This window comes from Strix uralensis, chromosome 25, assembly GCF_047716275.1.
Source record: "Strix uralensis isolate ZFMK-TIS-50842 chromosome 25, bStrUra1, whole genome shotgun sequence".
In the NCBI taxonomy this organism is placed as follows: Eukaryota; Metazoa; Chordata; class Aves; order Strigiformes; family Strigidae; genus Strix; species Strix uralensis.
This window is the reverse complement of record NC_133996.1, coordinates 5,137,777-5,153,713: the sequence shown is the minus strand read 5'-3', so window position 1 is coordinate 5,153,713 and position 15,937 is coordinate 5,137,777. Positions and strand designations below refer to the sequence as shown.

The 15,937-nt window shown below is 41.8% G+C and overlaps 1 protein-coding gene across 1 annotated transcript in view; it reads left to right on the top strand.

Moving 5' to 3' along the window:
- The first annotated feature begins 368 nt into the window (after positions 1-368).
- Positions 369-15,937, top strand: part of CLIC4 (chloride intracellular channel 4) — a 33,060-nt gene continuing 17,491 nt past the window's right edge. Inside the window, exon 1 of the mRNA XM_074894180.1 lies at positions 369-530. Within this exon, the coding sequence (XP_074750281.1) occupies positions 459-530 (72 nt within the window). The 5' untranslated portion in view covers positions 369-458. The remainder of the gene's footprint in view (positions 531-15,937) is intronic.

Sequence of the window (15,937 nt, the reverse complement as noted above, 5' to 3'; positions counted from 1 at the left end):
CTGGCAGCGCCCACAGCGCTGCGGCCTCCGCTAAGGCCGGGCCCAAGCAGGCCGCTCCCAGACGTGAGGTCATCGGGCAGCGCACCCGCCGCCGGCCTCACCGCGGGGGTGTCCCCGGCCTCACCGCGGGGGTGTCCCCCGCCGCCCCGGGGGTGTCCCTCGGCCCTGCCCGCCGAGGATCCCCCCCCACCCCCGCTCCCCTCAGGCAGCACCGCGCTCTTGGGCCCGCCATGGACTGGGGCCCGCCATGGAAACCGTTGCCCCCTCAGCGCCGGCCCCGCCCCTTGGGCGCTTGGCCACGCCCACCCCCGGGCGGTGGGGCCGGCGGGGCGGGGCCGGCGGGGCGGGGCGGGCCGCAGTCGCGCGCAGGGCGGGTGAGGCGAGCGGAGCGCAGCGGAGCGGAGCGGCGTCGCCGTCCCGGCTGGCAGCGGCGGGCGAGGCTGAGCGGCGGCTGAAGCATGGCGCTGTCCGTGCCGGTCAACGGGCTGAAGGAGGGCGATAAGGAGCCCGTCATCGAGCTCTTCGTCAAGGTAAGGCGGGGGCGGGTGTCTCGTCCGGTCCCGTCCCGTCTCGGCGCCGCTCCCCTCAGAGCGCGCGCTCCGACCGTTGGGCTCCCCATCCCCCAACCGCCGTTTTTCCCGCCCCGGGGGGCTCCAAGTTTCCCTCAGCGACTTGTTTGGGGCCGCTCCTCCCCGGCGGGCTGAGGGGAGGAGAAGCGGCGTGGGGGGCACCCACCGCCTCTGGCACCCCCCCCACCAACTCTCCCCGCCTGCTGTCGGGGCTCCCCCCCTCGCTGTGCTGGGCGCGGGGATCCCCTTTGTGTGTGTCCCGCCCCCCCCTCAAACTCGGCGGGGCGGTGGCAGCTCCTCAGGGCGGCTCCGGGCCCGGTTGCAGGCGACGCCCCGTCGCTCGCCGCGGTGCGGGGCTGCCGCGCACAAAAGGGCCCTTCGGCGGGGCGGGGGTGCGGGGAGCCGGGGCTGGGTCGCTGTGTGCGGATGGGGCGGGCGGTAAACGCTGAACCGCAAAGAAGTCACTTTTGAAAAGTGTGCCTGCGTGCGTTTGCTGGAAAATTCTTCCCCCGGAGCAAATGCTGCAGCTGGTGCATAGCAGGAGCGAGGGCATCGGCGGCAGAGGGGAGTAACTTGCTCTGTGCAACCACAATACATCCCCCTCGCCGTTCAGCTCTCCGCATTGTGTGCCCAGGCGTGCGCAGGAAGGCAGCACAAACCCCAGTTACTTTTCCCTCGGTCCCCCGCCGAAGAAGTCTACTTTTGTGTCAGAAACCAAACATGTAAATGCATCACCAGTTTTTCTTCCAGGCTAGAAGAATGAACATGTGTTGTACTGCCCTTATCTGGCAAAGATACCATATGGTGTCTCCACATGTTTTGCATTCATATATTGCAGTATGATGCAATATTATGCATCCTCCAGGGCTCTAGTGATGCAGCATCTTACTTTTACTTGATATCAAAAGTGCAGAGAGTAAATGGTGTTAAATCTTTTCCTTCTGTGCTTAAACTTACTTTGAAGAAAGCCTCTGTAGAAAAGTAGTATTTTAATTCTTTAGATGAAGTTTCTTTCTGTTGCAGTGAGAAAATAATGGAGAGCCTTCATCTGAGATCTTGGGAATTGCTTAGTGTAAAAACCATGATGACAAACATGAAAATTTCCAGCAGACTAGGTAGAGCTTTGAAAGTAAATTATTAAATACAAATTTTATTCCTTAAATACTCTGAAAATGTTGAATTTTTCCAGTTTTGGACTTTTTAGTAGCCTTGAGAGGCAGTAATGGGACCCAGGGAAAGCGTTGCAGTGGAGGATTTCAGACCTGATTTTCGTCAGAATATTTAGGTTCTTAGTGTAGAGGTTAGAATTTACTAGTACAGCAATTAAGTTACAGATTACTTTGAATTATTTATAGCAGTACTTATTTAATATAACATTCCACCTTATCTTCAGTTGTCCTGAAGTTCATTGGCTCATTTTTCTTATTTTTAAACAAATTAGAGCACTGATTGATGGCAGAAAGATTTGGGGGCAGGGGGAATAAGCTTTGTGGGTCTCTTTAAAGAGGGTACTTCATGCTTGAGGAGTAGAATGAAAGAAGGTGTAAAATTAGTTGTGAGGAAGATGTATTGGTTATGATTAAATTGTTATTGGACCAATAAAGATGTGAGACTCCGAAAGGGAAAAAGCAGATAATTTTTCTGGCCTTCTGAATTGAAACTTTTTTATTGGCATGCATTTAAGAAGGCTATATTTGGAGTTATCGATAAGTAGTATCTCCCTCAAGGAAGCCTTTTGCCAGTGTTACGAACGACTGCTGCAAGCTGTATAGTGTCTGCCTTTAGGATAGAGTTCAGGTTAAAAAAGAAGTTATTCTTGTCTGCCTTCATGATCTTCAGGTAAAAATTATTTCCCTGTAAAATCCAGCAGAGGAAGAACAGCCCCCACCCCAGCAGACAGACCAAAACAGTTGTTTCATCTGGGTGTTGGTGCCTGTCCCACACTTTATTGAAGCTGTTAAGTATTACTGGAACAGTGTTTTTGTGAAGCTAATAAAAGTCTTGTTTGCTACCTGTCTCATTAAGATGGTCACTTCATAAAATACAAGCAGAATGTTTATGGTTATTCAATAAAACTATTAATGTCTGTCTGGAAGAGCACTGGGTTTTGATTTAGCCATTTTTTTTCCCCTGTAAATGGGAAGCTCAGTGTCTGCTTTTGTCTGTTGCACAGTCTGTCTCACCTGGTTATGGGTGCAATATAGAAAAAAATCTGAAGTTCCTGAGTGAATGTCAGAGTATTTTGCAATGTAGCTAATCACTTTGCAAACAGTGTATGGGGTCTTGGTTCTACCTGTGCACTGTTAGTCAGCGAAGCTCTTAAGGTAGAGGTAGTGGAAAGACTTCTTGACCAAAAAAGAAATCTCTGCCAAATGCCTGCGGCTGAAGGGCGGTAACTGTATGACCTGCGTACAAAGGATTGTAGCAGCCAGACTTAAGATGAAACAAAGGTATGGATTAAAGCTTGAGAAACAAACCTGTGAAGCAGGAGAAACTGTTTGGCTTCATGCTCAAAATCTTACGTTTGAATCTTATTAAATTGTGATCAGTAACAAAATAGGATGGGCACAGCGTAGGGAGGAGTGCACACATGGTTAGGTTTCAGTTATGAATAACTATATAGGGCTGTTTGTCACCAGCAAATTGCTTTGTTTTATTCAAGAAGACAGTGCATTGGTCTGCTGTAACTTATATTTTCATAGTCTGTGGAAACGTATGTGCAGAATTAGGATACTTAGGTTAAAAAAAGTGTTACAGTGCTGAAACCGAGGTGAATAATCTGTTTCTTGGTCTCATATAATGAGTAGCTTCAGCAGCTTTTCCATTACAGTGCTGGTGAGCTGCCTGTGGTCTCTTAAACTAAGCGTAAATATTTTTCAAGTCCTTCCTCTGAGAGCTGATTAGGAGAAACTAGTGATGTATCTGATTTCCTTTAGTTTCCTCACATGTTGATATGTTTTATTAATGAGGGAGGCCCACTTCCATTGTCTAACAAGAATATTTTTATATGCCCTAGTGGCATTTTAGAGTAGTGAAGACTGCATTGTACTGAACATGCACGCAGAAACTCGAGTGTTGTGATCTGAATACAGCTCGTATAGGCCACTTGTAATGGCTGCAATTTAATTGATCATGTGTGGATTTTTATTGTACATAGAAAGCGTGGAGGGCTGACTTGGTCAAATAGAACCACTCACCTGTGGAAACCACAGGACAGAGCTTACAAAACTACTTGTGCATTTTCTTTAAGATAGTGTACAAAGGATCTGGGGATAGAAGCTGCTCAGAGCTCAGCCCGTGGTGTTCTAGAGGGCAGTCAGTGATTGCATTCTTCTTGTCATAGCAAGGTGAAGACACGGATGATCAACAAGTTCAGTGTTAAAGAAAAAAACAACAAACTCAACAAACAAGAAATTCATAGTTGTTTATCTGCTGGCACGAGACGGGTTATAGTAGATGTAGGTAACCATTAAGGAAGGTGCTCTCTTCTTCAACTGTGCAACGTGTGTACACTTGCAAATTAATTAGACCTTGGATTTCTGGCAGCTTTCAAACAAGATGTCATTGCGAAATTGGGCACCTGTTTTGAAAATTAGATAGTGTCTACTATCTGTTTACCTGTGAATTGTACTGTCAGTAAGAAAGAAGCTGTGATTTCACATTTAATAAATACCCTACCCTAAAACGCTCCCAATGATTGTAACAGAAGCTTGTCTACATTTTTGTATATCTGAATTAAACAGAAATTTGGCAGGTGAATTGTTTGTCTTCCGGGATCTAGGTCCGTTTTGTTCAGTTAAATGTTGGGGCCCGTGGCAGGAAAGGGATGTGTGCATCTGCGTCTCTAGCAGCAGACTTGGTGTGAGCTCAGGGCTGGGTGAGAGGAGTGTGATTTGTCTGAATTGCACACACTCAGGTCTGCCTTTGTCTTGCAGTTTCTCATTGCCTGTGCATATCCTTATGTAAGCTCTGATGTGTCAGTTTGGGGTAGTATAGCTGCTGTATATTGGTTTATAACAAACCATCCCATGATCTTGTTTGTCATAAGTGGTTTTTTCTTTTTTTTTTTTTTTTTTGGCAACTACAGTATAACTAAAATTAAAAGGAATGTTGATGTAAGGAAATAACAGGACTAGAGACATGCAACATTGCTTCTCAGAGATAAGGGAAGGGGCAGGCTTGTCGCTTGATAATCTTATTAGATAAGTCTCCTCCTTATGTACCAGGTCATCCTTTGGAGGTTTTGGTGTAATAACCTCAGCACCTGAGAACTTTTTCAGTCCCCCTTTGACACACCTTTGGTATGGATAGCAAAATCTCATCGGTGTCTTATTTCTTGTGAGCAAATACTGAAGTGTTGTGAGGGGTCCCTTTATAAACTGAGGTGTAGCCATCTTGATATATCCTGTGCTTAGTTGTTACATATCAGGCCTTTCCCTTGTTTGGCCAGCAAACTATATTCCTTTAAATTTTGCTTATGAAAGTTCTCGTAGCCAGAAACCTTGTCTTTTTGATTTGGCTCTGATTGCTAATACAGCAACTGGTGCACTTGGTACAATATTGTTTAAAATACAGAGATAGTCTCAAGTGTAATTGTTACTTTAGTTTTGCAAAACACTGGAAAGTAAGCTTAAAAACTCCTAGCAATCATTTTCAAAGGGATTACACAGATGAGTTAGCTTTTCTTGGGTCAGAAATTGCTTCTGAATACACTTAAGCAGTAATGGGTTTATCCACTGGCATCTATCCTCCTCTTTCCAATGATTAACACCTAGACAGCTCAGATTGTCCAGAGACCTTGTGTTTTACTTTGCAGTTGAAAGATATGCGACACTCGTGCACTTTTCCTCCTTTCCCCACAAAGTGGTCTCAGAACTGGCCAAGTTCCTGAATTTCAACTCGCTGCCCTTCACAGCCCGCTGGTCTGCCGGCTGGGATTGCACCGTCATCTCCCGGGGTGCTTCTGAGTCAGTTGCTCCATGCCGCGTGCAAGCGCTGTGTGCCCTGGGTGCATTCTTTGAGCATAGATACTGCTATAAAAGACAAATCTGTCCTCAGTTTTCCCAGATGGGAAATGTCTCAGGCTGTGCCTTGAAGGCTTGAAGGGGAAAGAGAAGCCTGTAGATCAGAGCACGTATTGTGGGACATACTTCAGGGCCTGGAACCTATCGAAAGTCAGGGATAAATGCCCATCAAGGGTGTGATCAGGCTGAGTCTCATTCCTGATGCTTTTTTGTGTCGGTCTGTGATTGTGTGTATGCGCAGTAAGGAACTCGCAGAAGCAGGGAAGAGCATACGTAACACAACACCAAAGTTCTCGTGAAAATATTTGAAGAGAGTGAGAATCCTCTTAAAAGAGATGTGTTATCTGTACATAAAGATAGTTGATTGTTGAGAAATAACGTGTAGATATCGGGAATACTTACGTAAACTCCGTTTCAGTTAGGAAGTGGGTGGGAGGGTCTGATAATCTCTCAGTGGGCAGCACTGTGTGACGGTATTGGCATCCTAAGTAGTTAGTAATCATTACCCTCGCTGCCTGAAGTGACTCGGTCTCACTGTCTAGTCTTCCACTGGTTATCCTGACCTAATCTTGTGGAAGGAAACAGTGAGGGAAGGGTTCTTTATTTGGAGAGTATTACTGTCTTTTACTGTCGATAGGGTGAGCAGAGAAGTGTGGGTTCTGTAGCGGAAGTTGCAGATTTTTGAAGGCTGTGTTGTCTCTTACAAAAATCTGTGTTTGGAAGAATCTAGTTGGATAATTCATTGAACTTCTAGCTAAATAGTAATCTGTGTACTTTGCAAAATGACTTTTGTACTCTGAAGTTGCAAGTTTGATTTTTAAAAGTGTACATTAATTAAAAGGCACAAAAAGAGCCCTGGGCTGTCCTTATTTTCTCACCAATGTAAGCATGTTCAGATTCTCTTTTAAATGAGACATTATTGTGATGTGGCTAACAAGACCTACACAATTTTATAACAGTGCCTACATCAATTCCAAGTTCTGGCTGGGCCAGATGTACCACTTAGAAATCCACAAGAACTACTTTTAAGACTGGATAACTGTACTTGGCAGTAATTGGATTTGTTGCCCTTTTTTTGGTCTTTTTTTTTTTTTTTTTTAGTAGATGTTCTCTTTTGTCCAGCAACTGATAATCAACTGAGCAGTGCAATTCTATAAAACCTTAACTGGACAGTGTGGAAGAAAGTAAGGTGGTTTTGTCTGCCAGGTAGACGCTTAGTTTGTCTAAGATAACAAACTTGAATTCAGATGGTGGTTGCTTGCAAGTTGGCCATCCAGGAAAAATAATTTACATCTGTACTTGTTATCCATCTAATTTGATTTTTATCTTCCAAATTCTTTATAAATAACCTATAACAAACAACTTATTGTCCTAATCAAGTTGTGGGGTTTTTTTTCTTGTATATTTTTCACTTTGGAATGATACAGGTTTACTCTTAAAATAGATGCTAGGTTCTCATTCTGTGCTCATTTGTTTTATGAGGAGTTTGTGAACATTTTAACAGTTCAAACACTGAAACCCAAAATCATGTTTCAATAGGGCTTTGACTTCAGGAGCTTTAAATCCTTTATTTAGAATATTTTTCTTTCCTAAAAAAAGATAATAGTTAATTTTTAAAAACTTGTTTTGAGCTGTCTTGTTTTGTTTTTTTAATTCAGGTCAAACGTGCATTTATGGCGCAATCTGACTTTGGGCTCTGAATGCTGTGTTTGTTTATGCTGAAGTGAAAAACCTAAACTGAACCGCTATTAATGACAAATGTCTTTGTGTGGGAGTTCTCTGAGAGTTCAAACTTATTCCTTGTATTGTTGGCTAGACAAAGGGCAAGGAGCTTTACACGAGGAAAGGAAATGACTTAGTTCTGTACACTGAATATCCATATTAGGTATAAACTAAATATAGGAGTGTAATCCAGGAGTGAAGTCATATCTCTGTATTTTCATGAGAAGAGCTAATGAGATTAGTCAGTGCTACTGGATCAGCTTCAGAGTTTTTTGGCTCTGTTAAGGCATTACTATTTTGGCTAGAGTTTGATGGTCTGTGCTTTGGAGAGCTGCTTTTCTTAAATAAAGGAAATAGTTTTTTACGTGGTTTTGTCTAAAAATAAAATCAAAGCAAGCATATTTCTGTAGTCTTTCAGAGTGATGCATTAGCTGCCCTACTGAGACATGCTGTACTGGAGCTTAATGAGGTAAGGCAAAATGTCCCAGAGGAGGAAGTTCTACTCTGCAGCTGAAGAACTTGGATACCATCTCCCCAGGGAGGTAGAATGCAGTTATAGGGGTGCCTGTTAGTGACTGAGTTGCACACTGCTTGCGTTGAAACCAGAAGCAACAGAGAGCAAGCTTTCCACAAAACCTTTGTTCTCTAACTGCTCTAAAATAAAAATTCCAATACCAGTTTCCGTCTAAGATCATGTTTTTCCTTGCCAGAGCTTTTGAATGTGCTGTTAGCAGGGGGTACAGGTTCAAAACTGCAGCTCTCTTTCACTGAGTTTTGAGAATTTGAGCAATTTCTTTGTTTGTTGGCACATTCTTGTGTGGACATCGCTGTTTACATTCTGATTTGGGGGCAGTTGTGGTTTTAGCTGTATTCCTTATTTTATCAGAATTTTGAAGCTCCCAGGCAGCTGCTTTTGAGGAGCATTTTGACATGAGACTCACTGTGGCTCATGATGTGGGCTTTCCTGCTCCTGGTGGGGTTCCAAGTCAGCCTGGCGACTTGGGTGACCTGGCTGTTGGTGGAGAGGGAGCAGGGCCCAGGGTGAAGTTGGAGCAGCTCTTCATCGTTCCTCTCTGCTAATCTGTCCAACTCATTGCTCATCTTAACTCTGTAAATTGGGTTATAAAATACCATAAATGGAGTTCTTCGTTTTTCTGTCCTGCCATGTTCAGAGGTTTATTTGAAGAACTCTTAAATGCCAAAGATAAAAATTTTACTTGGTCTTCTGAGCCCTGGTGACAAGGTTTGCAGTTCTTTCCTGTAATTTTTATAGATGCTTCATTATTCTGGGGGGTGGTGGTGGTGTGGTTTGGAAATAGGTCTCTCTGGCTGTAGCCAAAGCACATATTGTACTTCGTTAACGAATTTAGTAAGTGTTGGGGGAGAGAAACACTGTCACATACAATGCCTATTCCAAGTTCATGTGCTAGGTGCCCCAAGGCAAGTTTCAAGCACTATAAAAGAAACCCTTAGTACTGCTTCTAGTTTCCTAAAAGAATGTTGCAAGAATGTGTCAAGCTGTTACATGGCAAATTTTAGTCAGTGTGGCCCTCTTTATCTTCTGAAGGCTTGTAACAACTGGATCACTCTGTTAAAGGTACTGCGGTTGGAGTAAGAGGGACAGAAGAGATGAGATGCCAGGCTTCTGCCGTTAATGAACAACTTCAGTTTTCCTGTGTCAGGCGAGGAGGTGGTCGTGTGTGGCTGTCCACAATAATCCCAAGTTTTTGTATTCCTAGCATTAAGCTAATTTCTTCACTGAAGAAAATAGTGGTTAGTATTTAATGCAGATTTCAATTCTGACTCTTCATCTGGTTCTCCCAAAGGATGAACGTGGGATAATTTCTTTTCTCCAAAGAACTAGAAGTGCTTAATTAATTTCTACTAAATTGTGAAGTGTTTTTTAATACATCATGAAGATCCCATAGCTTTTTTTCAAAAGCTCTACAGTGAAAAAGCATGGCAATGAACAAGAGTTGCAGGAAGGTGTACAAGACCAGTCTGCTAATTATTTTGTTAGGAATAGCATCACCGGGCTAAAAATAGCATCCACCTAAAATGGTCAGTTGCTGTTACAGTCCAGTGCCTGACACAGTGGGGACTTATCAGAAAGGTAATGACTTAAGAGGCTTCTTGAATGGGCTGATAAACATTCCTTTCCCTGGTTTAATAGCCAGATCTCAAGTAAATGCAGGGAGGTCAGTTAATTTTTTTTTAAGCTTTTTGAGTTTACAGGAATTTCAGCTGATGTGGAAGGTGGATTGATTACAAATTGGGCAAAGGTGATACAGCTTGTCAAGAGGCAGTAGTAACTAAAGTTGCTTTTTCCCTGAGTGGGATTGATGTCAGTCAGCATACAGAAAATGTAGACTAATCATCTTGCAGTGAATTCCAGGTGTAAGCACTGGCCTTATGCTTTTTGTTTTCTATTTTTCCTATGTTTTACTCAAAGGCATAGCTATTTAAGGTAGCAGTGATTATCTAAATTGTTCTGTAGAACTAAAATTATGGGGTGTGTGGTGGTTGTGATTTGTGAGTTTAAGTCTAACTCGATGCAGTGTTACCAAGCTTTTCAAAGTTCCCTCATAAAGGTCAAATAAAGGGGCTACACTGATCATCAGTGTGGTTCGTATGAAGATAAGGGTGTGATACAGGTGCTGTAAGCTTAATTCGGAGCTTTCTGAGGTCAGCTGTCTTCAGTTTGGAAATGAATATATACACACTTTTCCTGAAAGACATTTTCTTATTTCTAGGTGGCATGTAGTGAAGGATTTGCTTATCTTGTCACTTCCTTTATGAAAAAAATTACCTCCTGAGTTCAAAAGCATTTGAAAGGTATGGGGAAACCTACGGTGGAGCTTAGTCAATAATGACATCGGAGAACAAGATTACATAGAAAAGGCTGCTGCAGCAGTAGTGCCCTTCTTGCAGGGCTCATCTACTGACAACACACAAACATGAGGAACAAAGGTGAATTTGAAGAAATAGCTAAATAAGGTGCCAAACTGCTGACTTTGAGGTGACAAGAATGATGTTGGATGTTTTATTTAGAATCTTCTTAACGTTGTGAAAGAATTGCAGGAGTTAGCTTGCTTGTCAGAGACCTTTAATAGTGTGAATAAATCTTCTTGCTACAAGCTTATTTTGTTCTTCGACTGAATCTTTAGTGACTTTTTAACTTATGTTAGCAGTAAATGAGTAGGATAGGTTTGAAAATACGTTAGGCAGCTTTGTTAAAAAGCTGTGCTGTGGTATCAGCTGGAATACCCATAACCTGTGCCCTGACACGATACCAGCAGCCTGAAGCTGTCTAGAGACTTGCCTTTGCTCCTCTCTCTTTCTAAGAGGTTGATGTGGATCTTTAAATATGCAACAATTTTTTTATCTATTAAGAAAAACTTCTAAAGGAGAGAGAGTTGGTTCATAAACATGACAATTGTCAGCTGTAATGAACGCTCAGAACTGAAGGAACTTAATTAGTGTGTTAGATACTGAACAGCCTTGCCAAATGTGATTTCTAACATAAAGATGAGGTCAAGACAAATGTCATCTCTGAGCCTAGCAGTACTATCTCGGGGAAGTATTTAAAGTCTTCTTTATCCTTTTTGTGTGTGGATTTTTAATTTTTTTTTTCCCCTTTGTGAGGTGGTCCAGACTCTTGAGCTGGGTTCCACATCACAATTCTTGGACACCTCTGCCTGCATGGCTGTGGGCTAGTAACATCCTGCTAGGCAAGGTGTGTGTAGTCCCCGCTCCCCTGAATAAGAAATCTGGTTTGCAGGCCTTTTTCATTCATCTTTCACGTGGATGTGGTGATAGCAGCTCTCACTAGCTAATTATCAAAGCAAGGGGATGATTTTGCAATGTTTATGCTTGAGCACTCATTGGTATGTCTGGTGGGAGAAGGGAACAAACACGCTGGAAGGAGTTGTCCAAGGTTGGGTTTGTTCTGGCATAGCTGTTTTATTGACGTGTGTGAATAATAAAGAGCCTGAGATTTCATTTAGTTTGCCTATCCTTATTACGTTTTCTGTTTAATGTCTTTTTTTCAGTACTCCGTTTTATACTTACCAGGATAGCTGAATTTGAAAGAAAAGTATCTTATAGCAGCATGTGTCAAGTATCTGTAGACAATCTTTCAATATTAAGGTCAGAGTAAGTTTACTCACTCACTTTCAGTGCTGTTAAGACAATGAAAATGAGTATTTTAAGTTCCTGTATGTCACAAGCAGTGCCTGCTGCTGCCACTAGCTGTAGGTTTCCATTAACAGAAATAAAATATTTGACCTATATTGAAACATGGCATGAAGGCCCTTCTAGTATTCAGAATCTTTTGCAGGTTGAAATTGTCTTTCCAGCTCCGTTTTTTTTTTTTTTTTTCCTAGTTCTGACCTTCCCTGTCTTTTGCTATTGTGGCAGGGAACTTCTTTAGGCTGTCAGCAATTACCAGCCTTATTTATTATAACGTGTCACACTTGTGTGTTGAAATGCCCTGTTAAGTTTTGGTTGGCCTAGTGGCATAAGGACACCCCACAGAAACACAATCTCTCATGTGTAAGTTGGGGCACTAGCTATCCCCTGTCCTAGAGAGGTGAGATCAAAGGTGAACTGGGAAGCGGAAGTGTCCTTTTCCTCTTGTCATCCCTCGGACTAAATCTGGTTGAACCAGATTCAGTTAGCATCAGAGTTCAGGGCTTGACTCTAACTTGCTCCCTGACCTGTTCCTCCCATAAAAACCCAAACCAACTCCCTTCTCAAACTAACAAATCTGAAAGGGTGAATGAATTGAACGCTCTGTGTGGCAGACAGCACCTTTTCAGTCCTGATCTCTGCAACTTGCTACCTTGTCACCTTCTTTTCTTCTTTTGAATGATGCTTCGTTAATATTGAGCCATTGGGACCCTTTAAGATATGTTTTGGCTTGCAGGGTGAATGCTTACATATAACATCCGTGGAGCTCATCCATCTCCTGCCTGAACAGAAACACAAAACAATCGGTATAGAGGCACCATCTGGAGGAGGCGTTTGATTGGTGTTTCATCAAATACTGTTATAGTCCTTTCATGGACGTAATTCTCTACATCTTATCTGAAAACACAGCTCAGTAAACAGCATGGAATTCTGTTTATTCAGCTTGGCAAGATAAAGGTCTGAGCAGACACTGCAAGGATCTAGACTGATATTACCAGCCCATTTGCAGTATTCATGTGTGGAACATTAAACCACTCCTTTCCGTATTCTGTGTTCTTTTATCTCAGGACTTTTGAATTGCTGCATGTTTTTCACTTGAATCACTTTGTTAGCTTACCTTAAACCATTGCCTTTCAAAGCAGTAATCCATATAGGATTATTATTAATTTACTCATTTTTGGAATGAGTTTACTGTTCATGAAACATGCAAGAGTGATTGTTATCTGCTGTTCTGAGGTAGTGGGTATGCATCATGCTGGTTTTTTCATGTAGTTTTCCCAGCAGATCTTTTTTTTTTTTTCTGTTAGAACTGAGATATGTTTCAAGATTGCCGAGTTCAAAATTTGAACATACCCTCTGATTTTTTTTTTTTTTCCTCACCAGTCTGTTTATTTGTTGGAACATTAATCTTCTAGTCTTTGCAGATTGCAGATTTCTTATTCAGGGAAGTGGGGACTTCCTTGGTGATATAATCAAATAGCCCCAGTAGTTGTCTTTGGCAAAAGGTATTCTGTGAGATGTTTCTAAAATGCATTTTTTCCCCTCTTCATCCAAACTTTATTTTTTCCTGCTTCTGGTATGTCAAATCTGGGAGAGATTCCCTTGATTGTTTTGGATAAATTAGGAAACGGTTGTCTTGTGTTCTGCCCTTTTGTTTTATTTACGTAGGCAGAGACTGAACTGTATTACATTTCTCATCAGATGCACTTTGACTTTACTACTATTTCTGCAGTCATTTGATCCAGTTTGGGAAATGTGTATTGTACTGCTTTTAACTGGTTGCTGTTTGAAAGAACTTTGCAGGCCTTTGGGACCAAAGATTTCTAGAATTCTCTTCTCTTGAGTCTTTAAGATCTATACTATATAATAAGGGCTTTGTGTCCCCTTAAGTGTTCCTTTACGTGTCTATTTTTCTTGGTCTTTCAGTAAACTTCAGCACTACCTTGGTAAAGTAAATACATGCAGATTCTTGTGCTAGGAGTCAAGTTAATTTTTATGCAGCTGTAAAGTCAAACATTTCACAATTAAAATGGATTTGTTTTTCTTCCCTTAGCTTGTTTAGCCTTTTAAACAGATGTGTGATTACTCTGGGTTTTTGGGAAAAACAATCTCATTTGAATGAAATCACTGCTTTGGGGGAAGAGAAAGGGAGGAGGTGGCTTCCGCATTGGCTGGATCAACTAAACTCAATCTTCCAGACAGTGGGATAAGTAGATTTTTTTTTTTTTCTTTTTCAAGTAGCTGGCACTCTTGCATGGGCTGAGCTACTTGGCATTGGGAGTTGCCAGTAGTTTTACTGTGGCTATGATAAACCAGCTTGACTTCTCAGTGAGCATACTTACTTGTTTTACTGCCTTGTAGCTCTTTCATTCTTATTTGAACTTCCTTTCTTATTTAGGTTTCTTTAAAAAGTAGCCCTGTTAGTTTTTCGTGTAATACTGTAGGGTGAGTGCTGTGGTGTATGTATGCCCAGCTCTTTCTCCAGGTCACTTCTTACAATTAATGAGGTCCATTCTGCCACCTTCTCAGAAGTTTTTTAATTACAGTCCGTTTGTGGTGGATAACACAACTTTCTTCAAGGCAGCTGGATATATTTAGTTTTTTCTTAGTGTGATAAATCCTCTATGGCAGTTGTTAGCTTTTCAGACTGCTTGATGGCATTTCTAGCATGGCAGGAGTTGGCCATGGGTCATGGTCAAGTTAAACACTGTTTGGCAGGGTTCTTTCCCTGATGGTAAATTAAAGCCAGGCTCTTCAGAGCTAGTTCTCAATCAGTATAATCCTTAAGCAAAATACTCACAAGTGAAAATACCATGTTTCCTTGCTCTGTGTGGTGTTGCACTTTTTTCTGTCTGGTCCTAATCCACACAAGTGAAAACCTGGCATTCAGTGAGATGTGAATGTGTGATGATGTTCTTGAGTACATGTCCTTCAGTGGATAATGGTAGCTTGATTTGGTAGTGATGACTGAAAATTAGCCCTAGTTGTAGGAAGGCTGGAATTATTTAGTAATAAAGATTTTCAGGCTGGTTTTAGAAAGAATTTAAAGTAATACTCTAAAGCTTCTGGATATAGAATGAGTATAATCTTGTTGAATTAACAGATAATCTAGGCTGACGTTAGTACAGAGAAGTCAACATATAATATTTTCTTTACTCTGATGGTGATGGGGATTAGACACTGAAGATATCCTGGAATATCATGGCCTGAATTCAAAGACAAGGCAATGACAGGTTTCCGGCTTCTAATAGTGGGCTTAAGCAACAACTATTATATGATTAACCCCCTGCATGACTAGTCATGTAGAATTTCAGAATATACTTGCAATATTTAAAGGTTTACAGTTTACTGCCAGCACAGCTCTATTCAGTGGGGAAAATCAGCGTCAGAACCGACTCTCACAGAAACATCTACCAAACTCTTCTCCCTCTGAAAAAAATCCTTGTGTGTTTGAAAGAGTAATATGTTGTGTTGCCAGCAGGGTGTTGCTCTCGATGCCTGGTTGTAGCAGATCTGTGCTGTAGCTCTCCGCGTATCAAACACAAGGAGATAGAAAACGGGCCTCTCGGGCAAACAGTTACATAGCAGAATTCCTTGGCTCAGGAGCACTGAAGCCAAAAGTTTCTTGGCATTCTGACTGCATTCCTTTTTCAGTATGTGCTCAGAATAACTTGGGACTTTTTGGAGCAGAAGTGGGACAAACGTTTGAATGTAGACATAAAAGTCTATGCTCAGTTTAGCCGTTCAGCTGCAGCTTTGAAAATGCATTAGGTCTTGTTCAAAGCACTGTATGTTAGTGGGCTATAATCCTTTTTTCTGATTCAAATAATCCAAAAAGCCTGTCTTGCTTAAACAAAAGCAGATGCTATTCGTTGTTTGTTCATTGTGAATGTTACGCTTGTGTTGGGAGAGAAGGAAAGTTTCGGTACAAGTTGGCATTACAGCGTAAATGCATTTGACCTTTTTTGGTTGTCATTGGTCACTTTGGTTTTGGCTTAGGAAAGTGGACCTTAATGAAAGCCACAGTTCAGAGCTATGCCTTAAATTTGAAACAATTTTTTGATCATTTTTGTGACTTAAAAGTAGCCAGATGGGCTAAGATTTCTTTTGGTGGTTTTTTTTTTTTTTTTTTTGGTAGTACAGTAAATGAGACTGCCTTCTGAATTTGAATTTGTTTTATTTCAGTTGCAATTTTTAAATCTTCCAATAGAAATAATAAAGCTCCATGGTGGAATTATATGAAAGAAGGCATGGGGTTTAATCCAATGCCCGAACTTTCTTGCAGACTGTATTGTTGTTATAGCTGATAAGTGCCAAAGTCTGTCTGATATAAAAATGTTTAGCATCTCTCAGTCATTAACATTAATTTTTTTTCCTGTACCCTTGGAAATTTGTTCTGCTGATGGAGGGTCACTGCTTTTCCCTATCACG